General features: G+C 45.6%; 1 protein-coding gene and 1 pseudogene across 3 annotated transcripts in view; one reads left to right on the forward strand and one right to left on the reverse strand.

Annotated features, from left to right (window-relative positions):
* Positions 1-24258, reverse strand: part of Nedd4 (NEDD4 E3 ubiquitin protein ligase) — a 121699-nt gene extending 97441 nt beyond the window's left edge. The window contains exons 1-4 of one of the 3 annotated variants that reach the window (XM_045161033.1): positions 24204-24258; positions 8744-8817; positions 4187-4265; positions 4055-4093 (exon numbers count right to left, since the gene is read on the reverse strand). In XM_045161033.1, coding sequence (XP_045016968.1) covers positions 4055-4093; positions 4187-4265; positions 8744-8817; positions 24204-24248 — 237 coding nt within the window. In that variant the 5' untranslated portion in view covers positions 24249-24258. Of the gene's footprint in view, positions 1-4054; positions 4094-4186; positions 4266-8743; positions 8818-24203 lie in introns of those variants that run through there. The other 2 variants (XM_045161034.1, XM_045161030.1) reach the window with 2 other exon arrangements.
* On the forward strand, positions 16461-17115 carry LOC101595162 (annotated as a pseudogene).
* Positions 24259-27447: the final 3189 nt, after the last annotated feature.

A 27447-nucleotide genomic window follows, 5' to 3' on the forward strand; every position in this document is an offset into this window, starting at 1 on the left:
TAGACTAACTGCAGAGTGAGGACTAGCTGGGGGAAGGAAGGGAAGCAGCTGGAGGGGGCAGGAGGCAGGCAAGATGGTGAGAGAAAGACAATGTATGAGAATAAAGCATAGCGACAAGATATGAAGGTGTCAGGATGAAACCCATTACTTTGTACGCTAGTCTAAAAAGTAGGCTGAGTGTTGTGGCACACGCCTTTAGTCTCAGCATCTGGGAGGTCAAGGCAGGAGGATTGCCATGAGTTTGAGGCCACCCTGAGACTGAAGAGTGAATTCTGGGTCAGCCTTGGATAGAGTGGGACTCTATCTTGAAAAACCAAAAATTAAAAAAAAGGCTAAGAAGTAACAAAACATAAATAATGCCCTATGTTCTGAAGCAATCCACAGTATTTTCAGCCAATCACATTTCTCAGTTTAAACAAAAGCCAACAACTACAAAATATCTCCAGGGAAAAAGAGAGGAGGAACAGGGAGATTTTACTTTTTAGCTTATCACCTTCTGCAGTGCTTTAATTTCTCCTACATGCTATCACTTTAAAAAAAAAAAAAGACAAATATACCTTTCATCATTACTATAACTAAATCCTATTTGCTATCGGCAAACCAGTATTTAGAAAAAAGAAACAGGGTATGGATCACCATGAGTTCCAGGCCACTCTGAGACTACATAGTGAGTTCCAGGTCAGCCTGGGCTATAAGACTATGCCTTGAAAAAAGAATTATAATATGTATGTATGTATGTATGTAAATATGAGAAAAGAGAGCTTGGGCGATGGTTCAATTAATAAAATGCTTAGAACAAGCCAGGCATGTTGGCACACCATGGAGGCTGAGGTAGGAGGATCGCCGTGAGTTCCAGGCCACTCTGAGACAACATAAGGAATTCCAGGTCAGCCTGAGCTAGAGTGAGACCCTACCTCAAAAAACAAAAGAACAAACAAAAAAATTGCTTGCAACACAAGTTTGAGGTCCAGGGTTCAGACCCCCAGAACCCACATACAGCCAGATGCTATGGAGCTAGTGTCTGTAACCCCATACTGCCTACAGTGAGAAGGAAGGCAGAGGCAGGAGGATAGCCCAGAAGCGCGCAGGCTAGATAGTCCAGTGAGAGCAGTGATGAACACCTTGCCTCAAACAAGTGGAAGTTGTGCCCTGACCTCTGCGTGAGTGTCATTGCACCCACACCCAACACTCACACACATCATGCAGAACTACAAAAGTGGGGAGGGAGGGAGATATATAAAGAAAACATTGGCACATTGAAAACACATAAATTTCTGAGCAAAATACAATAAATCAAGTAAAATAATACAAGCTAAAGTAAACAACTCAACCACTTGGAAGCACTTTTAAAACTAAGTAACACCTGGGGCGAAGAAGTGGTCAAAAGCAGACCTTAGCCTATTGCAATGCATGCTGGTAAAAGGGCAAAACTAAGCTAGTTTCCTCTCTCTCCACACGATGAGGTAACCAACTCAGTGTCATCTGTTTCTTCACTTGATGTAGGCCACAAGGCCGAGAGGTGAGTCAATACCACTTCCTCAGGGCTCCGCACTCGTCAGTGCACACCATGTAGACCGGAGATCTTTCTCTAGACACTGGAAGCAACCTGTGGGGGTGTAGGTGAGGCCTTCACCACGCTGCTTCCACAATGTCCTCCCTTCAATTCTCTTCATTAAAACGGGAGGAACCAAAGCAAACACCACCTCCAACTGTGAAATATGATTTCTTTCTTTCTTTCTTTCTTTCTTTCTTTTTTTTTTTTTTTTTTTTGAGGTAGGCTCTCACCCTAGACCAGGCTGACCTGGAATTCACTCTGCAATCTCAGAGTGGTCTCAAACTCACAGTGATCCTCCTACCTCTATCTCCCAAGTGCTGGGATTAAAGGCACGTGCCACCACACCCCTAGCAATGATTTCTTTGTTTCTGATTGAAATCATGTCAGGCCACAGAAGCCCCCAAAGAGGTTGGAATTTTAGGTATAGCAAGAAAAATTATTGGGCTGCAGAGAGTCCTCAGTGGTTAAGGTGCTTGCCCATAAAGACTAACGACCCAAATTTGATTCCCCAGTACACAGGTAAAGCCAGATGCACAAAGTTGTGCATGCATCTGGAGTTTGTTTGCAGTGGCTAGAGACCCTGACACACCCATTCTGTTTCTTTCTCTGTCTCTCTCTGTGCTGAGTGTGGTGGCACACACCTTTAATCCCAGCACTCAGGGGACGGAGGTGGAGGACTGCTATGAGTCTGAGGCCAGGCTGAAACTACATAGTGAATTTTAGGTCAGCCTGGGCTACAGCGAGGCCAGCCTGATACTACACAGTGAATTCCATGTCAGTCTGGGCTACAGTGAAACCCTACCTCAAAAAGCTAAAAAATAGGGCTGGAGAGAGATGGCTTAGCGGTTAAGGCACTTGTCTGCAAAACAAAAGAACCCAGGTTCAATTTCTCAGGACCCACATAAGCCAGATGCACAAGGGGGCGCATGCGTCTGGAGTTCATTTGCATTGGCTGGAGGCCCTGGCACACCCATTCTCTCTCTCAAATAAATAAATAAACAAAAATATTTTTTTAAAAAGTAAAGTCAATATATATATTTTTTGAGACAGGGTCTCAAGTAGCCTAGGCTAGCTGCCAACTCTCTATGTGCCCAGGGATGACCTTGAATTGATCCTCCTGTCTCTACCTTGCCAGCGCTAAGATCACATGCATGCATCACCACACATGCTTTATGAAGTGCTGGGGATTTTGTGCGTGCTAGGCAAACACTCTACCAACTATGCTGCATCTCAAGCCCCATGTTTTTTTCAGTTTTAGAAAAATAAAGGGCATAGTTACTCCCAATAGTATTGCACCAAAAGCAAAAGGAAGGCAGGGTTAGATAAGCCTGGGGGCAGAAGCCACTGACCTAGGAGGTGAGCTAAGTCAAAAGTGCAGATAAATCTCTTGGCTGTTGGGGTAAACAGAGACGTGAGACTGCAGCCCAGGGGAAATGTGGCATGCTAGAAGACCCAGCAGAGAGGAGATTCCTTTTACTTATTTATTTATTTTTGGTAGAGAGGAGAATCGGAGAGGAGAGGAGATTCTGACGTTCCTCTCTATGTGGGGAGAGTCGGTCTGGCAACACTGAGGACTGGAACAGGCATAGGAGACATGCCAGTTTGTGGCCTTCCAGGAACTGAAGTAAGTGCTGACTGGAGTTCTCTCCTAGGGAAGTGAGGCAGGCTGAGGTGAGCAGGCAGGGATGCTGAAGCTAGGGGTGTGTCAGAAAACGTGGTGGCGCACGCCTCTCATCCCAGCACTTGGGAGGCAGAGGTAGGAGGACTGCTGTGAGTTCAAGGCCACCCTGAATACACTATGAATACCAGGTCAGCCTGGGCTACAGCAAGACCCTACCTCAGGGGAAAAAAAAACAAAAAAACTCTACTTACCCACAGGCCCTCATCAGTACTGGATTAGTGCATTTAATAAATGATTGGGAAAATAGAAACGTGAGATCATCTTAGAACACCAAAATCGGCTGAATTGGAGTAAGACCATTATATGTCTCCAAATCAGTTTATTAGAATATGGTAATTCCTTTTTACCCCCAAGTCTTTTCCTCTTCATTATCTTGCATTTGTTTCTGATTATCAGATAAATGATTCTTGGACTATGTCGTCATGGGGACATCAAACTTAAACTCTTGTGTGCGGGTCAATGTCGGTGTCTTCCTCAATCACTCTCTGCCTATTTTATGTTATCATTTTATTTTTGAGACACGGTCTCTCGCTCACAGTGAGTGCAGCGCTCACTGATTCAGCCATGGCCTACAAGCCAAAGGGACCCTCCTGTCTCTGCTTCCCCAGTGCTAGATTACAGGCACATGCCACCACATCCAGCTTTTGTGTGGGTACTGAGGATCTGAACCCAGGTCCTCACTGTTATATGACATTTTACTGACTAAATTTATACTAGGTAAATTCTAAGATATAGTTATAATACTATAAATGAGAACTTATAGCCTATAGAGCAGAAAACATTTTTTTCTGTTTTAATACAATAAAATACATACTTACTTTGAATAGTATTTCTTCATTCCACCTTGGATTCAAAGACTAAAAGATAAGAAACACAGTATAACTAATTTTTTTTTAAATCTGCCATGAAAAAAAGTTCATTAAAATTTTTTGAATACAGCTAAATCTAACCTTTTTAATGGTTTTTGTTTGCACACTGGTAAGAATTCCATTCATTGGGTCATATAACGTCACTCTTACATAAGGATCACTGTGAAAATCGAAAAGAAAAAGCTTAAAATGTTTCTTAGTCCAAGCTCAGACTGGGTCACACCCTGGACCTCAACAAAGACCTCAGCCTGCAGGGCCCCATCTCTCTGCCCCCCCCCCCCCCTTCCACCCTGTCACTAACATACATATTCCAGGTGGCTCTCCCATTCCCACAGGCCCTGGGAAGTGTGCTGTCCTCCTCTCTCTGAGGCCTGTAGGTTATAAACTGCTTCTGTCATTTCCTGTGTTTTGCTGAGCCGCCTCCCCCGCGTCTCACATGACTGATGCCCTGAGTCTAACTTCTCTCCTGATTGGAGAGTGGTTTCCTGGGTAGGAATAAGCTGGACACAGATCAGACAAGATCTGCAAGGGCATCTGCCAGGACATGTGAATTTCCTGAAAGGCACGTCTGGTCACATTAAGCTGTACACCAGGATAAAGAATTATCAAGACACACTGAAAACATCCATGACCAAAGCCCCAGGGTGCCATCAGGGCAGGCCTCCAGTTGACAGACACTCATCAGAGATCTCATGCTAAATTTGAAAAAAGTAAAAAGTACAACAGCTACTCTGTGAGACCCTGAAACATCAGGTCCAGCTAAACAATACAGGGGCTTCTAACCCACAGAAACTGAGAAAGTAAAAAAGTGTCGTTTTAAGCTACTATGTGGTAATATTATTATATCACAATAGATATGTAATGAGGGCTGGAGCAATGGCTTAGTGGTTAAGATGCTTGCCTGCAAAACCTAAGGACTTAGGTTCGATTCCCTAGTACCCATGTAAGCCAGATGCATAAGGTGGCACATGCATCTGGAGTTCATTTGCAATGGCAGGAGGCTCTGGCATGCCTATTCTCTCTCTCTCAAATAAATAAATAGTTTCAAAAAGTATAGAGGGCTGGAGAGATGGTTTAGAGGTTAAGGCACTTGCCTGCAAAGCCAAAGGACCCACGTTCGATTCCCCAGGACTCATGTAAGCCAAATGTACAAGGTGGCGCCTAAATCTGGAGTTTATTGGTAGTGGCTGGATGCCCTGACACGCACATTCTCTCCTTTCCACTCTCTTTCACTCTCACTCTCTCTCTTTCTCAAATAAATAAAAATATTTTTAAAAATGTATAGCTTCAAAGGGGACAGTGTGGGGGGAGGGAGGGAATTACCATGGGATATTTTTTTTATAATCATGGAAAATGCTAATAAAAATTTTAAAAAATTAAAAAAGAGAGAAATGAAAAAAAAAATGTATAGCTATGTAATGATCCACATCTATAATCCATGACTATGAAGGTACCATGTGCATGAATGTATATTTCGCAGTCACTAGGAATAGTGTTATCTAGGTCAAAGTTACTTGTAAGTCTGCTTAAATTTAGGTTTTTGTGATTTTTTTTTTTTGTTGTTGTTGTTGTTGTTTGTTTTTCGAGGTAGGGTCTCACTCTAGCCCAGGCTGACCTGGAATTCACTATGTAGTCTCAGGGTGGCCTCAAAGTCACGGCGATCCTCCTACCTCAGTCTCCCAAGTGCTGGGATTAAAGGTGTGCAGTACCACGCCCAGCTTGGGTTTTTGTGATTTTTTAAAACTCTGCTTGCTTTAACAATTCTGAAGACATTGTCTTTATCCATGTTGTGGAATTTTTTATTTCCCCTTTAATTCTGTCAAATCTTGACTATTCTATTTCCAAGTTCTGTTAGCAGGAAGATACACATTTATGCCTGCTAAATATTACTAAAGGCATTATTATTATTATCATTTGGAGAAGATTGTGGTAGGGTCTTTCTCTAGCCCAGGCTGACCTGGAATCCACTATACAGTCTCAGGGTGGCCTCAAACTCATGGCAATTTGCCTACCTCAGCCTCCTGAGTGCTGGGATTAAAGGCATGCGCCTCCATGCCCAGCTCCTACTAGTGGTTTTAGTATTGATCATGGTGCAATATTTGCAAATAGTTTTGTGTTAAGCTCATCAGATTTTGAAAAACTATATTTTTGTATATATTTATTCATTTTCTTTTTATTAATTTATGTCTGTATGTATGTGTGTGGTCTCATTATTTACTCTGTAACTCCAATTATAAGTATATTAGGATGCCTCATTTTCTAACAAAAATTCTTTGTATTTCTCATCCAGGTAATTATTTCTTTTTGTTGTTGTTTGTTTGTTTTCAAGGCAGGGTCTCACTCTAGCCAAGGCTGACCCGGTATGTGCCCTGTAGTCCCAGGCTGGCCTCAAACTCAAAATGATCCTCCTACCTCTGCCTCCTGAGTGCTGGGATTAGAGACATGTGCCACCATGCCCGGCCCAGGTAATTATTTCTATTGACCTATCTTCTTTTTAAAAATATAATTATGCCAGCCTCCTGCTACTGCAAATGAACGTCATGTACATGTGCCATTTTGTACAACTGGCTGTACATGAATACAAGGGAAGTGAACTTGCCCAGCAAGCTTTGCAAGCAAAAGCCTTTAGCCATTGAGCCATCTCCCCAGCACCTCAACTTATCCATCCTTAAATTAGTTAATCTGTGTTTTTCAAGCTCTATTGTGTTATTAAATCCATGCAAATATTTTAATTTCAATTTTTTTTCAGTTCTACAATTTTTGGCATTTTGGTTTCTATTTCACTCTTGAGATTTCTTGATTTTTATTTTTATTTTTTTATTTGAGAGAGAGAGAGAGAGATACAGAAATAGGCAGGTAGAAAGAGAGAAAATGAGTGCAACAGGGCTTCCAGCCACTGCAAACGAACTCCAGATGTGTGTGGCCCCTGTGCATCTAGCTTACGTGGGTCCTGGGGAGTTGAACCTGGGTCCTTTGGTTTTGCAGGCAAATGCCTTAACCACTAAGCCATCTCTCCAGCCCACTCCTGAGATTTCTAATGTTTTGATTTATCATGAGCATGTTTTATTCTTTACTGGTAATGTGCTCCATATTCCTGGATCTTCCAGATCAGTTAATTTTTTTTTCAAGGTAGGGTCTCACTGTAGCCCAGGCTGACCTGGAATTCACTATGTATTCTCAGGGCAGCCTCAAACTCAGGGTGATCCTCCTACCTCTGCCTCCCATGTCAGATCAGTTCATTTTATATTCTCTCCATTAAAAATTAAAAATGGAGGCTGGAGAAATGGCTTAGCATTTAAGGCGCTTGCCTGCAAAGCCTAAGGACCCATGTCTCCAGATCTCACGTAAGCCAGACACACAAAGGTGAGGCAAGTGCATGATTGCACATGCCCACTAGGTGGCACAAGTGTCTGGAGTTCAATTTCAGTGGCTTAGGCCCTGGCACACCAATTCTCTCTCTCTCTCTTTCTAAAACAAAATTTTTTTAGAAGTTATAAACGTCAAGTTATAGAGACTCTGGTGATTTGTGTATTGTTTGTTACCTTACTTTAGGATTAATCACTTGTTTAGACAAGAACCACAGACCCTGTTTCTTGGGCAAGAACTATTAAGATCGTTTTGATTTGCACATGTAGGTATCATGCCATGGCAAATGGATGGCCCATCCGACTATGTAGGCTGCTGGGGAATGGAACCTGGGCTGGCAGGCTTTGAAAGCAACACCTTTAACCCCTGAGCCACCTCCCCAGCCCCTCTTCAGATCTTCTGACATCAGCTGAATTATAAAGCTTCCCAGCTCCCTCACTGCAGCCATGTTTTCTGCAGATTCATTCTGCTAGCTTCTTGGCCCGTGAAGGTGACCTCACTAATTCCTCCAATCAGGAGCTCAGCTACATCTGGTACTACAACCAGAGTTTATGTAATCTGTACTTAATTTAGTCATCTGCTAAAGGTAAAGCTAGGACTTTTATGATTTTCTGAAGGCAGAACTCAATAATGAATTCAACAACTAACACTGTACTTTGTGCCTTTGTTAAATTTAACAAATTCAGTAATTTAGATACTAAAAGATTTAGTAAACCACCAAAATTGAAACTATGACAATTTCATTTTGCACAAAAATTTACTAATCAGCTGGGCATGGTAGCACACACCTTTAATCCCAGCACTCGGGAGGCAGAGGTAGGAGGATCACTGTGAGTTCAAGGCCACCCCAAGACTACATAGTACATTCTAGGTCAGCCTGAGCTAGAGCTACCCTACCTCGAAAAACCAAAATAAATAAACAAATAAAAATTTAAAAAATTACTAATCAGGGCTAGAGAGATGGCTTAGTGGTTAAGGCACTTGCTGGCAAAGACAAAAGACCCAGGTTCAATTCCCTGGTACACACATAAAACCAGATGCACAAGGTGGTGCATGCATCTGGAGTTCTTTTCAGCAGCTAGAGGCACTGGTGTGCCCATTCTCTCTTGCTCTCTCTGCCTTTATCTCTGTCTCTCTCATAAATAAATAAATAAGTAAATAAATATTTTTAAAATTACTAATCATATTATTCAAATTTTCATCAAATAAAAGCTCAGAAAAAAAATAATAAGTGAAAAGTTTTAAAATTCCAACCCAATTTGATATACTCACCTAGCTCCCAAGATATCTTTCTTGGCCAGGCCTATTCCAGCTATAACTTTCACTCTCACAATTCGTGAATTTTCCTAAAATACAAAAACTTATTATTTATTTTAACTAATATGAGTTAGTATATTAAAATCAAGAATAATCTTTTAAAAATTAATTTGATTAAAACTATACAAAAATGAAAACTAAATTATTATTTATGCCTTGATCACTGACAAAGAAAAGCAAAAAAACTAATGTCAAATTGTTATATTGGATAAGAATTTGCCATTGCTTACAAGAAAATCTAAAGACAGAGTATGATAAATATTATGAATTTATCACCATTGTTACATGCATAACACAAAGCCAAAAACTCACAAACATTTATATTAATCACTTAGGGAAGGTAATTATTTTTAAATATCCATCAAATAGGTTATGGATAATACTATATAATATTGATATTGTGAAGTATTAAATATTAAATACCATGGGTATCATAATGGTATGAGGTTATATGCAAGAATTTATTTGTCTTAAGAGCTATATACCAAAATGTTTGAGATAGAAATGTCATAAAACCTGACACAGCTTGAAACAGCTTAGCAAGTAAAAAGCTGAAGATAAAGGTGTGTATAAAGGAGAACAAGCAAAAAGTAACCAAGTGAGGGACTGAGTTTATGTTTACACGAGTGTGCAATATATCACTCTTTCAATGGTTCTCTAGATTTGAAACAATTTATCACAGTTGCCTTCTCATTGCTGGGACAAGGCACCACCTAAAAGCAGCTAATGGGAGGAAAGCGTTCATATTGGCTTACAGTCTCGAGGGGAAGCTCTGTGAAGTCAGGGGAAAGCACAGCATGAGCAGAGGCTGGACATCACCTCTGCCACAGCAGGCAGGAAACAGCAACAGGAGAGTGAGTTGCTCTCCAGCAAAAGACAGCTGGGCTGGAACAGCCTGAGCTGCCCCAACAACACACCTCTTCTAGCAGAGCTCAGTCTCACAGATGCGACCAGCTGGGGACCAAGCATTTAAAACACCTGAGTCTACAGGAGGATCTCCAATCAAACCACTACATAATTCAAAATGAATGGTTAAAGAAACATGAAGAGGGCTGGAGAGATGGCTTAGCAGTTAAAGCATTTACCTGCAAAGCCAAAGGACCCCAGGTTCAGTTCCCCAGGACCCTTGTAAAACAGGTGCACAAGTGGGGCACGCATTTTGAATTCATCCGCAGCAGCTGGAGGCCCTGGAGCACCCATATTCTCTCTGTGTGTGTCTCTCTCTCACCCCCTCCTTCCCTCTGTCTCTCGCAAATAAATAAAAATAAATATGAAAAAAAATTGAAATAAATATTATGCCGGGCATGGTGGTGCATGCCGGCGCATGCCTTTAATCTGAGCACTTGGAAGGCAGAGATAGGAGGATCCTTGTGACTTCAATGCCAGCCTGAGACTACATAGTGAATTCCAAATCAGCCTGGACTAGAGTGAAACCCTACCTCGAAAAAAAAAAAAAAAGAAAAGAAAATGAAATATTATAAGACAAAAAATGTGTACTTAAAAAAGCTAAATAGTAGAAACCAGACATGGTGGCACACACCTTTAATCCCAGCACTCAGGAGGCAGAGGTAGGAAGATTGCCATGAGTTCGAGGCCACCCTGAGACTACATAGTAAATTCCAGGTCAGCCTGGGCCAGAGTAAAACCCTACCTCAAAAAACCAAAAAACAAACAAATAAACAACAACAAAAACTAAATAATAGTCAGGCATGGTGGCTCACACCTTTAATCCCAGCACTTGGGAGGCAGAGGTATGAGGATTGCTGTGAGTTCAAGGCAAGCCTGGGACTACAAAGTGAATTCCAGGACAGTCTGGGCTAGAGCAAGACTCTACCTCAAAAAAAAAAAAAAAAAAAAAAAGAATAGTGGTTGGGCATGGTGGCACACACCTTTAATCCCAGCACTCAGGAGGCAGAGGAAGGAGGATTGCTGTGAGTTGCAAGCCAGCCTGGGATTACAAAGTGAGTCCTCCAGGTCTGTCTGGGCTAGAGTGAGATGCTATTTCAAAAAAACTAAACTATATATATGTGTGTGTGTGCGTGCGTGCGTGTGTGCGTGCATGCGTGCGTGTGTGCGTGCATTTTTAAAGAAAATTAGACAGGGCTAGAGAGGTGCCATAGTGGTTAAGCACTTGCCTATGAAGCCTAAGGACCCCAGAGGTTCGATTCCCCAGGAACCATATAAGCCAGATGCACAAGGTGGTGTACATATCTGGAGTTCATTTGCAGTGGCTGGAGGCCCTGGCACGCCCTCTCTCTCCCTCTCTCTCTCTATCTGCCTCTCTCTGTCTGTCACTCTCAAATAAATAAAATTAAACAAAATTTTTAAAAAAGAAAATTAAGAAATAAAATTAATAAAAATGTAAAATCCTTTAATGGGTAAAGTTTAAACACTGTTGGAGAACAGAAGATAAATAAATACACGGAGAAAGTTAACTGAATATGAATGGAAATATTGAATATTACATTGCCCGTCTTCTACAAACATGACCATAAGTTCAGCAAATCCAATTCCTCCCTAGAATTTTCTGTGGATCTTAACAAATGATGCTACATCCATGGAGAAAAGCAAAAGCAAATGAAGGGGCTGGAGCGATGGCCTAGCGGTTAAGATGCTTTCCTGTGAAGCCTAAGAACACATGTTTGAATCTCCAAGTTGCACGTAACTAGACACACAGTGATGCAACCATGGGAAGCTGCACATGCGCACAAGGGGCACATGCGTCTGGAGCTCACTCACAGTGGCTGCAAGGCCCTAGTGTGCCCATTCGCTCACTTTGTCTCAAAAATAAAATAAGTTTAAAATGCAAGTGAAGAAGTTCAAATAACCTCTGGTCATGATGTGACACAGCCTATGTGGAGGGTATTCGCCAGGAGCACGCAGAGCTCTAGCACGCTGCTAGTGGACAGTACACTGTAAGAGCACGCAGAGCTCTAGCATGCTGATGAGAGATGACACGCTGATGAATCACTGTGAACAGATTTTTGGCAAAGGATATTCACAGTAGTATTACCAAAGATCAACAAATACAATGTATTATATAGCACACTAACCCCTTCTATTTTAAATTCACTTCATTGGAAATAGTACCCTAAGCTCCCCTCAGGGGAGAGAGCGCTGAGTACAAGAAAATATAAATATGCTGTTTTAACCTTGTTACATTCATAAAGCCTTATCACCATGCTTGTTGCTGTAGTTTTCAATTAAAAGATAATTGGAATATTCTATTAGCTCTAAAATCCAAAGGGCATAATAAGAATGCAATGAAATGAGATTTTAAACAAATACTCTGAGATGAGACACTAGATAAACATAGGTTTCTGGGCTTACTGAGTAAAGTTCTGGCTGCGCAGCATGAAGACTGAGTTCCTGTCTTCAGTACCCACACAGAACACTGGGCTAGGCTGGAGGGATGGGTTAGTGGTTAAGGCACTTGCCCGCAAAGCCAAAGGACCCAGGTTTGACTCAGCAGGACCCACATAAGCCAGATGCACAAGGTGGCACACATATCTGGAGTTGATTTGCAGTGGCTGGAGGCCCTGGTGTGTCCATTCTGTCTGTCTTTGTGTGTGTGTGTGTGTGCGCGTGCACGCGCATGTCTCTAGTAAATAAGTATTTTTAAAAATTTAAAAAAAAAACACTGGGCTGGAAAGTTTGAGAGATAGCTTAGTGTTTGAAAATGCTTCCAGGGCTGGAGAGGTAGCTTAGATGTTAAGGCACTTGCCTGTAAAGCCTAAGGACACAGGTTCGATTCCCCAGTACCCACGTAAAGCCAGATGCATAGGTCGTACATGTGTCTGGAGTGCGTTTGCAGTGGCTGGAGGCTCTGGTGCACCCATTCTCTCTCCGTCTCTCTCTCTCTCTCTCTCTCAAATAAATAAATAAATAAAATATTAAAACAAAAAAAGGAAAGAAAATGCTTCCAGTATGAGCATGGGGGCCACATTTCATTCCCAGCACTCACATAAACAGCTGGGCATGGCCACGCACACCTTCACCCCCAGTTCTGTGGAGAGCAGAGTCCAGAGAATTCAAGCCAGGGTGTGAACATGGAAAGCTCCAGAATCAGTGAGAGACTCTATGTCTAGGAAACAAGCTAATGAACAATGGAGAAGGACACTATAGGCTCTCCTCTGGCCTCTGCACACACACATGCATGTACCACTCACTCGCAGTGCTGGGCTACTAATGTAAGCCTAGAATCACAGTGCTGGGGAGACGGAGACAGGGAATCCTCAGGGCTCACTGGCTAGCCATTCTAGCCAAATGAGTGAGCTTCAGGTTCACTGAGACCCTATCTCAAAAAAAAGATGTAGAATGAATGTGGAAGACATCCAACGTCAACCTCTGGCCTCCACATACACATGTATGTGAGTACACACATGCAACCACACACAGGTGAACACATGTACACATATTATATACATATACACACAGATCTATGCATGTATATAATATTTCCTCCATTACCAGACAGAATTAAATACAGAGCTGGTTTTTCAGGTATAAAGGGAAATCCTTAGACACAGGGTCTAGAGAGATGGCTCAGCAGTTAAAGGTGCTTGCTTGCAAAGCCTGATAGTCTGGGTTCAATTCTCCAGTGCCCATGTACACCCAAATGTACAAAGTGGTGCATGCATCTGAGTTTGGCTGCAGTGGCTGGAGGCCCTGGCACATCCACTTTCTCTATCTGCCTCTCTTTTCTCTCTCTGCTTGTAAATAATTTTTTTTAAAAATGAAGACACCACTGAAGATGTAGCTCAGCTGGCAGAATGCCTGCCTAGCATGTATGAAGCCTTGGGCCCAATCCCCAGAACCATGTAGACCAAGTGTGGGGGTGCACACCTGTAATCAGAAGTTCAAGGTCATCCTCAGCTGCAAGTGCAGCCTGGGTCACATGAGACTCTATCTCAGAAACAAGAAAAAGACAGAACTGGGGCTGGAGAGATGGCTTACTGGTTAAGACACTTGCCTGTGAAACCTGAGGACCCAGGTTCAATTCCCAGCACCCACATAAGCAAGATGTACATGGTGGCACATGTGTCTGGAGTTTGTTTACAATGGCTAGAGGCCCTGGCACACCCATTTTATATATATCTCCTTCTCTTTCTTTCTCTCAAGTAAATAAATAAAGTATTTTTTTTAAAAGACAGAATTGAAAACCAGAGAGGAAAACATGTCAGCTGAAATGTCAGCTTTCTCGGGATTCATTTCCAAAGTCTGAAAGAGGTTCTCCCTTTTCCTGGCGGGTCACTAAATAAACAGACCAACATAAATGCTCCCTTGGTCCCAACAGCCCCATTCCCACTACACCAGTGCATCGGGAAGTAGCTATGCTGTGTTAGATAGGGATGGAATCTTCCTTGCTGAATTCTGAAAACTAAAAATCTTTTCTGTGATGACCCAATTAATAAGTGAAACATTTTCCAGTGATAAAATGTAATCAAAATGACAATGGCACACAGTATTACTCAATTACCTTTTCTTAGCTCAGCATTTTAACTCACACATGATCTTAACCAGAGAGATTAGCATATCCCTTTAAAAATGTTTATCTGCATTTGTGGAGTTCCCCCTATGTAGCCTGGGCATGAAATATTATCAGTCTTATCAAGAAAGAAGCAACAAGATCTGCATAAGAGGAGGGAATGATGACACCAAAGCGGAAGACAGACTACTTGGAAGAATAAGAGAATTCAGGGCAGGGAGATTTGAGAGGGGGAAGAGGCAGAGTGACAGGAGAGGATTATAATCATGGTATATTGTCTATATGTGCAGAAGTTGTTGATAGTCTTTTTTAAGCAGGGCATGGTGGCACACACCTTTAATCTCAGTACTCAGAAAGCCGAGGTAGGAGGGTCACTGTGAGTTCAAGGCAACCCAGAGACTACACACTGAGTTCCAGGTCAGCCTGGGTCGAGCGAAGCCCTACCTCAAAAAGCCAAAAAAAAAAAAAAAGTGTTTTATTAAGTGTACAATACGTAAGTGTAAGCTGGGCATGGTGACACACCTGCACTGCCAACACTTAGGACGACCAAGCAGGATGATCAGGAGTTAGATCAAGTTCAAGGTCAGCCTTGGCTACACAGCAAATTTGGGGTCAGCCTGGATTATATGACACCCTGTCTGCAAAAGACAGACAACAAAAACAATAAGTAGCACAGGGCAACGACTGAGATGCAGTGCCGTATGTATACAGTGTGGTAATGCAGACAGGGGATGTGTACGTGAGGAAAACGTGAGGGCTGGGGACGCAGCCCTGTGCTAGAACGGCTTGCTTATCACACACAGGGTCACACTTCCAGGCCTCCAAGTGGATTCAACAGAGAAAAGTGACTGAGAATTGCCACAGTGGAGGCCAACCGTATCCCCAGATGACACGCAGTGGTCCTGCTAGGCAGTGAAGCGGGGACCACAGACACAGCATGGGGTGCGAAAGCAGCACAGTATTCCTCATTCACATCATCTTTGTTCAGTCAATGCTTTGTGTTTCCCGAGAAACAGTGTGTGTGTACGTGGAGGCCAGAAGTCAATGGGGGGGTGTTTTCCTCAGTTGCCCCCCACACCTTATTCTTTGAAACCAGGTCTCTCCCTAAACCTGAGCTCGCGGACTGCCAGAGCAGCGGCCCAGGAGCTCTAAGGGGTTCTCGGCTGCCTCAGCCCCAGGATTACAGGCATTACCCTGGGATTACAGGCATACCCCGGGATTACAGGCATACCCCAGGATTACAGGCATACCCCAGGATTACAGGCATACCCTGGGAATTCAGGCATTACCCCCGGGATTACAGGTATACCCCCAGGATTACAGGTATACCCTGGGAATTCAGGCATTACCCCTGGGATTACAGGCATTACCCCTGGGATTACAGGCATTCCCTGGGAATGCAAGCATTACCCTGGGATTACAGGCATACCCCCGGGGTTACAGGAATGCCCTGGGAATACAGGCATTACCCCTGGGATTACAGGCATTACCCCTGGGATTACAGGCATTCCCTGGGAATGCAAGCATTACCCTGGGATTACAGGCATACCCCCGGGGTTACAGGCATGCCCTGGGAATACAGGCATATTCTGGGATTAAAGGCATACCCCCAGATTACAGGCATACCCTCAGGATTACAGGCATATCCCCGGATTACAGGCATACCCTCAGGATTACAGGCATACGCCACTTTACCAACTTTCCTGTAGTGTTGGATCCAATCTCATCCAGCACTTTACCACAGAGCCATGTGCCCACCCCCAACCTCACATCTTAACACTACTTTTAAATGTGATAACACCTCCTGTTTGTTCCACATACAATCTGTCCAGAGGCGTACAGCCAAAGCTTATAGCCGCCATGGAAGGCTGGGAGGGCTGGAGGAGGAGGAAGGCTGGCGGAAAGTCCAGAGGCTGCTGGAAGGACATGGAGTAACTCTGAGTGTCTAATGGTGTCATCTCCGGAAACCCGCAGGCTCTGATCAAGGTATACATGAATCCTTCTACATCCCAAAAATTGCATCATTAAACATTTGGACAGGCCTGGGTTGAGGCACTGTGGAGAACAGTGCTACCCCAGTCCTGGGAGCACGTGCCCAACACCGCCTCAGCTTTCTTTGGATCCGGGATTTCTGGGGTCCCTCTGTCCATGGCACTTGCAGCCCCAGCCTTCCCCCAGGCAGGGATGGGCGACGTGATCTGGCTGCCATCCGGGCTCCTCCCGGCTCTGCACTCGCTGGACAGCGACTTCACCTTTACCCTGCCACTGCCGGGCACAGGGAGTGCTCCCACCAGCCAGGGCCCCAAGGCCTGGAGATGGAGTACCAGTTTTAGACTGAGCAGGATTAGATACTGATTTTCACCTTGCCTCGCCAGAAGGGAAAACCTTAGTTTTTGAGCAAAGGAAAGCAGATGGGGTTCACACTGGAGACTGAAGTTGGTGACTGCATGTTCGGCTTTGACAATACATTCAGCACCATTTCTGAGAAGACAATTTTCTTTGAACGCATCCTGGATAATATGGGAGAACAGGCACAGGCACAAGAAGACTGGAAAAAGCCTATTACTGGCACAGATATGTTGGAAATGAAAATGGAAGACCTCCTGGAATCCATCAATTGCACAGACTAAGCAAAAGTGGTAAAATACAAATTGTGCTTAGCACATTTGAAGCTCCTGATTGAAACATACAAGAGAGCACCTCTGACAGAGTCAATTTCTGGTCCATGGTTAATTTAGTGGTCATGGTGGTGGTGTCAGCCATTCAAGTTGATATGCTGAAACGTCTATCCAAAGGTAAAAGGAAAAGTGGAACTAGTGCTCCAAAGCAGATTAGCTAACATTGAAAACAGAGGTAGAAAACTAAAACCTGTTATAGCCAAGGTCATTAAGAGTAAAACAAGCAAAATTTTAAAATAAAAAAGTCTTCATGCTATATACAAACAATTTTAATGATCCAGTTGTGCTTATGCATGTAATAGGCAAAACATATAAAATATAAGTTTAAGTGAATGGAGCCATATTAACAAGTGTATATCCCTGAGTTAAAAAAAAAAAAAAAAGTTCACAGGAATGGAGGGATGGCTTAGCAGTTAAGGTATTTGCCTGCAAAGCCAAAGGACCCAGGTTCAATCCCCCAGGACCCACGTTAGCCAGATGCACAAGGGGCACATACATCTAGAGTTCATTTGCAGTGGCTGGAGGCCCTGGCACGGCCATTCTCTCTCTCTCTCTACCTCTTTCTCTGTCATATAAATAAATAAATAAAATATTTTTTAAAAAATAAAAAAGGTCACAAACATCATACATGAATTAAGTGAATGAAGATTCTGGTCCCGCCATTGACAAATGTGTGTGTGTTCATGTGGATGTAGGAGGTGTCATCTTTAGGAATTCCATCCATCTTTTTTTTTTCTTTCTCTCTGTCTCTTGGCCTGGAGCTCTCCGATTAGGCTTGACTAGCTGGCCAGAATGCTCCAGGGATCAGCCTGCCTTGGCCTCCCGAGCCCTGGGAATTATAAGTATGCGTCGCCATGCCTGGCACTTTTATGTGGGTATTGGGGATTGAACTCAGGTCCTCTTTTTGTGAGGCAAGCACCTTACTGACTGAGCCATCTCCTCAGCCCCAGTTGTTTATTTATTGACTTTCACCTCTCTCTTCCCTCCTTTCTCCCCATCTCCTGGAATTCACCATGTAATCTCAGGGCTCTCCCCACCCCCTTTCCTCCTTCTTTCTTTATTTTTGAGACAGTGTCACATAGAGCCCAGACTGGTCTCAAACTCACTATGGCCCCAAGGATAAGATCCTCCTGCCTCCACCCCCGAGTGCTGAGATTATAGGTGTGTGCCACCATGCCGGGTTTATGTGGTACTAGGGATTGAACCCAGGGCTCTGTGCATGCTGGGCAAGCGCTCTGCCAACTGAGCTACATTCCCTGCCCTAGACGCTGTAATTCTGCTGTAGAAAACTTTAGTGTCACCACAACGACGTCTCTCAAGAGAACAGACAAAACGACATGCTGCGTATGTGTGCCTTCTCTTCCACTTAGTCAGTCCCAATGAGCGCGTGTCATTGGTGGGACCACGTTCACACTGACAACATGAAGGGGAAGAGACTGGGAAATCCCATGTTTAGTTTTCCAGGCTTGAAATAACCGGGAAGTCCACAGGAAGGAGGCTGGAGGGACGCTGAATAAGTCCCCAGAGCCGTCAGATTCCTTCCCAGCAAAAAGTGGTGAGTGTTCTTGTGTGCCGCTGACCCAAGAGACTGTCAGAGCAGATCCAGGGGAAGCTCTTTCTTAGCTAGCTGATGCTCTCATGGCAAAAATTCTGCATACAGAACCTCTGACTGAAGGAAACGTGGGAAAATTACAACTCACTGAAAAGAAAGGCATTTTGATATAAATACCATGTCATTCCCTCAGGAGGCTGAGGTAGGAGAATTGCCATGAGTTTGAAGCCAACTGGGCTACAGACTGAGTTCCAGGTAAGCCTGGGCTATAGTGAAAGCCTGCCTCAGGGAAAAAAAAAAAAAAAATACAGTGTAGCCAGGCATGGTGGCACATGCCTTTAATACCAGCACTCAGGAGGCAGAGGTAGAAGGATCACCATGAGTTTGAGGCCACCATGAATTTGAGGCCACCCTGAGATTACATAGTGAATTCCAGGTCGGCCTGGGCCAGAGCAAGACCCTACCTCTAAAAAACAAAGAAAATATATATATATAGTGTAAAGCAGCAATTATTCACTATCTAAAAATTCAGTTAGAATTCTCTCCACTCAGTCCCTTGCTTTCCTTTCAATTTCAAATTTGTTAAGAATCACTTGTTTCTCTGTGGTGGAACCTCACTATGTAGCCCAAGCTGGCTTCAAATTCATGGCAATTCTCTTACCTCAGCTTCCTGAGTGCTGGGATCATAACATTGGCCATAACAGAAAAGCTATTGTACTTTTAATCAACAGTACAGAGCTGCCTATTTCCAGGTTTGTTTTAAGTTCCTGAAGTGCTGTAGCTGTAAAAGTTTCCTTTTTCAAAGAAAAGGGGACCAGGTGTGGTTGCATATGCCTATAATCCTATCACTCAAGAGGTGGAGTTGGGAAGATCAGAAGTTCGTAATCTTTGTATACATACTTGAGTTTGAAGCCAGCCTTGTCTCAAAAAAAGGGGGGGCAGGCGGCTGGTATTGCTCAAGATTCCACATGCTTGGGCTGCAAGGTCACTGAGAAATCTTCCTAGATCTGAGCTAAGAATCTCCTCCCTGTAGACCAATTGACAGAAAGCTGGAAAAAGCTATGCTATATGCAGCTTCATAGGAGAGAGAGGTTATCAATGGAGATAAACAACAGTGGACACTGCAAACCTCAAGGTTGACTAGCCAGGCCAAATGAGCCAACTGGTACAACAGTGGCATGTCTGTTATTGGGGAAACTAACTGCTCTCTAATTGAATTAGAGACCCACTCCACAGGAAAGAACACATGCCTGATGCTGAAAACCTATGATGGGGGAAGTCATGAGCCTAGGGGTATAATGCCTGCTGGTGTCAGGTTAAATACATATATACCATGTTTATCAAACTTCCTGATAAACACTTCTCTTAAGTTCATACCCATATATTAATGCTACTCTCACTTTCGGTTAGAGAAGCTTCTCTTTTCAAATGGTGGTGACCGCTGGAATGACTCAAAAAGCACCATAGTGCTAAGAAGAAGTGACAGGAGTGTTCAGCACTGAAACATGTCTATCACACCTTCCAAGGCTCAGGGTCCATTGCGGAAGAGGTGGCAAAAAGAATGTAAGAGCCAAAGGAAGGGTAGGACTGCTTATAATGCACTCTTCCAGACACAAAATGGCCTGGATATCCAAAACCTTGCAGTGCCTGGAACTACCTACACAAGACCATCATAATAGGAGGAAAAGATGATGATATCAAAATAAAAGACTGATTGAGAGGGGGAGGGGATATGATGGAGACTGGAGTTATGAAGGGGAAAGTAGGGGTGAGGGAATTATGATTTATTGTCTATAATTATGGATGTCTTCAACAATAAAAAAAAAGAAAAAGGCTTAGCAGTTACAGATGATTGTTTGCAAAGCCTGTCCCAGTAAGCCCGACACAAAAAGGGGTACAAGCCAGGTGTGGTGGTGCACGCCTTTAATCCCAGCACTCGAGAGACAGAGGCAGGAGAATCATCATGAGTTTGAGGCCACCCTGAGATTACATAGTAAAGTCCATATCAGCATGAGCTAGAGCAAGAACCTACCTTGAAAACCTAAGTAAATAAAAAAAAATAAAGTGGTACACATTCACGCAAATAACTTTTTTAAAAGCAAGAATGGGAGCTGGAGAGATGGCTTAGCAATTAAGGCATTTGCCTGCAAAGCCAAAGGATCTTGTTTCAATTCCCCAGGACCCACGTAAGCCAGATGCACAAGGCGCTGCATGCGTCTGGAGTTCGCCTGCAGTGGCTGGAGACTCTGATGTGCCCATTCTCTCTCTGTGTCTGCCTCTCTCTCTCATAAATAAAAAATAAAATATTCTTTAAGAAGCAAGAAGGTATGTTTGCACATGTGTGTGTGTTCATGTTTCAAGTCCCCTTCTAGTTTTGTGATGGGCCAGACTATAAATGGCAGTGATAATGACGACGGGGCAATGGCAAGCAGAACATGGGCACTCCTTGTCCTTGTATCTTAGGTGAGCTCCTGCAAGGCTAATGGTCTTTTCCTCTCGGTATCCCTGGTGCCTTGCCTCATGCATGACACAGAACAGTTAGTGAATATCTGGTAAGGAAATAACCCAATTACAACGGAAGTGGAAGATGCTCACTCCACCACGTCTCCTCTCCTTCCATCTCATGCTCTTCCTTAATGAGGACAGAGCAGGCACCAGGAGGTGGAAGGAAACTCGAGTCATGGAGCACAGGACCACATCACCATCCTGGGAAAACAGGAGCCCCCAAGCCGTAAACTTTCCAGAAGAACAAACATTTCAGCAAAAATAAGGAGATCCTCAATTCAAGGTGGAGTTTCTAGCCTCAGCTGCTACTGAGTGCTCACTAACTGCCATGATTAGTTTTATTTCAGCGGGGCAGCGGGTGAAAAAGACAGCTGAGAACACAGACTCTGTGCCAAGAAGGAGAAAAGACATGGTGAAAGATGTCTTCGGTAATATTTTGTCTGGAACCAGCTGCCTGTGCTGGAAAGGGGTCAGAGGACAAATCTGGAGGAGCAGCCCAATCCCTGAGAAGCACGAGCAGAGAGACAAAGTCCAGGCCAGTGTGGTGGGGCTGCGTGTCGTGCTGAAATGCCCTCTCTGTGCTCGGAGCTTCTGCAGCAGGCAGGGAGGCATGACTGGGAAAAGCAGAGAAGAGGCGCCCGAGCGCACATGAGTTTCCCGCGTCTTCTACACAACATCGACGGGCACACTAGCTAGGGCACTACCCCTGGCTATGACATACTGACGATTGTTTCTGGGGGACTACAGAGCTGCCATCAGCTGCCCAATTTGCTTAGCAATAACTAAGAACTGATATCTTTTCTTAAATGTATTCTTTGGCTTGCGTGTATATGTGTGATATGGCGTGTGTGTGTGTGTATGTGTGTGTGTGTGTGTGTGTGACATGCACATGTATATGCCCCTGTGGGCAAAGCAGGGATATGCTCATTAGCAGTGGCCACAGTGGAACATCCAGAGTGTGTAGCTCCATCCATCACTCTTCCATCCAATTTTTATTTATTTGAGAAAGAGAAAGAGAGAGAGAAAGGGCATGCCAGGGCCTCTAACTACTACAAATGAACTCCAGATGCATGGGCCACCATATGGCATCTGGCTTACGTGGTTCCTAGGAGTCAAACCTGGGTCCTTAGGCTTAGCAGGCAAGTGCCTTAACCAACCAGTAAGCCATCTTTCCCAGCCCACTTCCATCCATTTTTGTTTCAGCTGGTGTCTCTTATTGATCCTGAAACTTGTGATTTTGTTTGTTTGCTTGCTTGCTTGGGGGATTCCCCCACCTCAAGCTCAGGCAAGCCTGAGTTTCCACTCCCCTAATGCACTGGGGTGACTGGTGTGCATGCATGGCCACACCCAACTGTTCTAGAGATTCATCCTCGGGCAGTCTAGAGACCCCTCAGTCCCTCATGCTCATATAGAAAGCACACCTAATAGCTGAGCCATCTCTCCAGCCCTTAAAGTGCATTTTTAACTGGTACATAAAGCATAAAAGTTGTCCATGTTTATAGGACAATACACATTATTTTACAATAATAAGTACAATGTTTAAATCTGGATAAACATACCTACCTCCTCTAACACCATTTCTTTTTGTTAATTTTTATTTTTAATTTTAGAGTGAGAGAAAGAGAGGAGTCAGAGACGGAGAGAGAGAGAGAGAATTGGCACACCAGGGCCTCAGCCACTGAAATGGAACTCAAGACACTTTCGCCACCTAGTGGGCATGTGCGATCTTGTGCTTGCCTCACCTTTGTGTGTCTGGCTTACATAGGATCTGGAGAGACCAACATAGGTCCTTCAGCTTTGCAGACAAGCACCTTAAGTGCTAAGCCATCTCTCCAGACCTCAAACACCATTTCTTTATGGTGAAACTTAAACTTCTTTTTTGGAAAAAAAATATTTTATTTCTTTGAGAGACAGAGAGAGAGAGAGAGAATGGAGTGCCAGGGCCTCCAGCCACTTCAAACAAACTCTGGACACATGTGCCACTTTGTGCATCTGGCTTCTGTGAGTTCTGGGGAATCAAACTGTGTCCTTTGTCTTTGCAGGCAAGTGCCTTAACTGCGAAGCCATCTCTCCAGCCCTGAAACTTCTTTCTTGTAACATTTTGAAATATACAGGCATTGGGCCTCTGTGCAACAGATAGCACAGTACTTGCTACCAAGGAACGGTGACTTAGTGCCCAGGATCCACCTTTTCCCTTTTCCTCTCTGCGGCCTACTCTCCCCGGACTAGTGACCACCTCTCAACTTCTATGAAAACACCGTTTTAGATTCCCTATGAGTAAGATCGTTCAGTACTTGTCTAAGGTTGGGTTATTTCACTTAGTATGTCTACCATTCCATCTATATAAAAAACAAACAAGATTTCATGCAAAATTAAAATCGAATCAATCACAAAAAGCATTCTCAAGATACCCTAAAATAACTTGCTTCCATGTACAAACTGTCCACAGTTTGTAAACACAAAGCTGTCAATAGGGGTGAAAAAGACACCAACTTGGTATGAGAAGAAGATACTTAAGCATGCCATATAAATGGTATGTTGGGGGGGGGGGGGATTTCCAGTTAATTGCATCCAATCCTGATAAAAGACTCCTGACAGCTTAGTCAGCAACAAGAACACACCCATTTGACCCCCACCCACCCACCCGTCGCCACCAGCACAGCCTTTAATCTCGTGCGCAACCTGAGATAACTAGGGGCAGCAGCATGCACGCCACTGAAAAACCCACCTTTCCACATGGCCAGCCACTGCACCGGGGCCGCGCAGCTTGGACCCCCGGAGCCCACCCGCTCTAGTGTTCAAAGTGCACAGCTGCGGGACGCGACCGCACGGACTTCACGCGGCTTGGGCTTTACTTAGTGACTTTAAAAGCAGCCCGTGAAACAAAGTGTGCGCTTCCCACCTGTGACCCTTGCTGGTAAACGCGAGGGGAAGCCCGCCGGGCCTCCCAGCCAAGCGGCGGCAGGAAGGGCAGGGAACAGCGGGCACCCACCCCGAGCCTGCCGGGGAGGCGGCGGGATGCTCCGCGGCGGCGCGCACGGCCCGGCCCGCCCGGCCCGCGGCCTCGCCCCTCGCTCGCTTCCCGAGGCGGCCGCGAGGCTCGGAGGCCCCGTCCCCGCCCGCCCTCCACCCCGGCCCAGCCCGGGCTCGCAGCCACCCCGCCGCCGCCGCCGCCCCGCCGCGTCCCCGCACCTCGTCCTCCGCGAGCCCGAGCACATCCACGGCGCACGCGGCCATCCCGCCGCGTCCCGCTGCCCGCCGCGCACGCGCGCACGCACGCACGCACGCCGGGACCGGGAACCGCGCGGAGCGGGGGCGGGGGCGGCGGGCGGCGGGAGGAAGAGCAGGAGGGGCAGGAGGAGGAGGAGGAGGAGGAGGAGGAGGCGCTCGGGGCCGCCGCCCGCCCGCCCGCAGCAGCAGCGCCTCGCCTGGCCAGCAGTTGGGAAAAGGCCTGGGCGGGAGCGCGCGCTCCCGTTTTGAGCGGGGGCGCGCGCGGTGGGATTACCACGGGAGCGCGCGTCGGGGAGCGGGAGCGCGCGCGGTGGGATTACCACGGGAGCGCTCGTCGGGGGGGCGGGAGCGCGCGCGGCAGGCCTGGGACAGCTCGAGCCGGGAGCGCGCGCCGTGAAGCTGGGGGGAGAGGGGAGCGCGACGGCTCCAGAAAGCTTGAGACGGGAACGCGCGTAGTGAAGCAGGGGGCGGGGGCGCGCACGGCAGCCCGGGAAAGCGCGAGACGTGGACGCGCGTCGTGAGGCAGGGGCGGGGGCGCGCACGTCGGGCTCCCAACGGGAACGCGCGTTGTGTGGCACAGGCCCACGCGGACGGGGGCGCGCGGGGGCGTGCGTGCTCGGTCGCGTCCTGGGAGCACTGGGAGGCGGGCAGTCGCAGAGCGGGATCCGAGAGCGCGTGCCTGGCTCGCGGCGGGCACAGACCAGTGGCAGTGTGGGCAGCTGGGGACCCGTGCGTGGTGCGGCGCCAGGCTCCCCCAGGAAGTGAGCAGCGCTGTTCATCAGCACCACGTCTCTGATGGGCGCCTGGGGCTGGCGTGTGGCATCTTGGCCTCTCACCATCACCATCCGCATCCCCATCACCTACACCATCCCCATCGCTTTCATCATCCGTCATCCGCCATCCGCATCCCTATTGCCATCCCTATGCCCATCGCCATCGCCTTCGCTATTGCCATTGCCATCCCCATCGCCTTCACCATCCCCATCGCCTTCGTCATGCGTCATCCGCATCCCAATCGCCATCCCTATGGCCATCGCCGTCTCCATCGCCATCCCCATCACCATCGCCATCGAAGTCCCCATCGCCTTCACCATCCCCATCCCCATCGCCTTCGTCATGCGTCATCCGCATCCCAATCGCCATCCCTATGGCCATCGCCGTCTCCATCGCCATCCCCATCCCCATCACCATCGAAGTCCCCATCACCTTCACCATCCCCATCGCCTTCGTCATCCGTCATCCCCATCTGCATCCCCATCGCCATCCCTATCCCTAAAGTTTGGGTGCTCACCCACTCACCCTATCGGTTAGAAGCCAGCTCCTTGGGACTGCCAGGGAATGGGCAGGAATCGCATCCTCTAGGACTCAGGAACTGACTCTAGTGTGGTTTGTAAGCTCAGGAGACTCAACACTAGTTCCTGTCTGAAGAGCATCCATCTTCAAAGCCAGGCGGTACCATCCAGCCACCCCACCTATCTTCTAAGCCTGCTTTTTACCAGCATCCCCACTGGAAGATAGTAAAGAACGTTTTGGGGGGAGGGAATAGGGGAGTGACATAGCATCCTTGACAGGGGCTTGGTATATAGCCCAGGCTTGCCCCAAACTGGACCTCCTGGGTGTAGGGTTTTTTTAATACTTATTTTTATTTGAAAGAGAGAAAGAGATGGAGAAAGAGAAAGAGAATGAGTGTGCCAGGGCCTCCAGCTCTGCAAACTCCAGATGCATGTGGCACCTTGTTCATCTGACTTACATGGATCCTAGAGAAATGAACCTAGGTCCTTTGGCTCTACAGGCAAGTGCCTTAACTGCTAAGCCATCTCTCCAGCCCCTGGGTATAGGTTTTAAAGCCCAAATTAATGTCTTATGTTACAGTTGCAGAAATTTGCAAAAGTATAGAACCTCAAAATCTAATTTTTCTCAAAGGATTCAGACTAATTCTGAATTACTTATTTATTATGAACTGTTTAAAAACTATTCAAGTGCTAGAGAGATGGCCCACAAGTTAAAGGCACTTACATGCACAGTCTGATGGCCTGGGTTCAGTTCCCCATTACCCACATAAAGTCAGATGCACTGGATGGCACGTATTTCTGGAGTTTGTTGGCAGTGGCAAGAGGCCCTGCTGCCCATTCTCTCTCCCTCCCTCCCTCCCTCCCTCTCTCTTTCTCTCTCTCTTCCCCACCCCCTTTCTCTCAAATAAATAAAACTAGAAATGGCCAAATCTCTTAAGCAAAACTATTCAAACCAGGCTTGGTGTCACATGGCTTTAATCCCAGCACTCAGGAAGCAGAGGATGATCACCATGAGACTACATAATGAACTCCAGGTCAGCCTGGGCTAGAGCGAGACCCTACCTCAAAAAAAAAAAAAAAAAAAAAAAACCATAAAAGAAATAAACTATTCAAAAGGTGAGAACAGGCCGGGCACAGTGGCACTCACCTTTAATCCCAGCACTCGGAAGGCAGAGGTAGGAGGATCGCCATGAGTTCAAGGCCACCCTGAGACTACATAGTAAATTCCAGGTCAGCCTGTGCTAGAGCAACACCCTGCCTTGAGACCCCCCCCCAAAAAAAAAGGTGAGAACAAGGGGCTGAGAGGCTCAGCTATTAAAGGTGCTAATCTCAGTTCAATTCTCCAGCACTCATGTAAAACCAGACACACACACACACACACACACACACACACACATTGAACAAGCATCTGGCATGCATTTGTAACAACAACACATCCAAACACCCACATGCCCACATGCAAGTAAATAAAAACACATTTTTAAAAGGTGCAAGTCTATATTATTGTTTTTAAAAATATTTCATTTTTATTTATTGGAGAGACTGGGCACACGAGGGTCTCCAGCCACTGTAAACTATCTCTACACACATACATCACCTTGTGCATCTGGTTTACATGAGTCCTGGGGACTTGAACCTGGGTCCTTCAGCTTTGCAAGCAAGTGCCTTAAGTGCTTTTTGTTGTTATTGTTGTTTTGTTTTGTTTTTTGAGGTAGGGTCTCACTCTGGCCCAGGCTGACCTGGAATTCACTCTGTAGTCTCAGGGTGGCCTCGAACTCAGCAATCCTCCTACCTCTGCCTCCCGAGTGCTGGGATTAAAGGCGGGTGCTACCCATACCTGGCTACCTATTGTTGGTTCTTACATAAGATTTTGTATACTCAAGTTTTGAAACAAATTTTGGGGTTCCTATCAA

The sequence above is a fragment of the Jaculus jaculus genome, chromosome 10, assembly GCF_020740685.1.
Source record: "Jaculus jaculus isolate mJacJac1 chromosome 10, mJacJac1.mat.Y.cur, whole genome shotgun sequence".
Taxonomy (NCBI): domain Eukaryota; kingdom Metazoa; phylum Chordata; class Mammalia; order Rodentia; family Dipodidae; genus Jaculus; species Jaculus jaculus.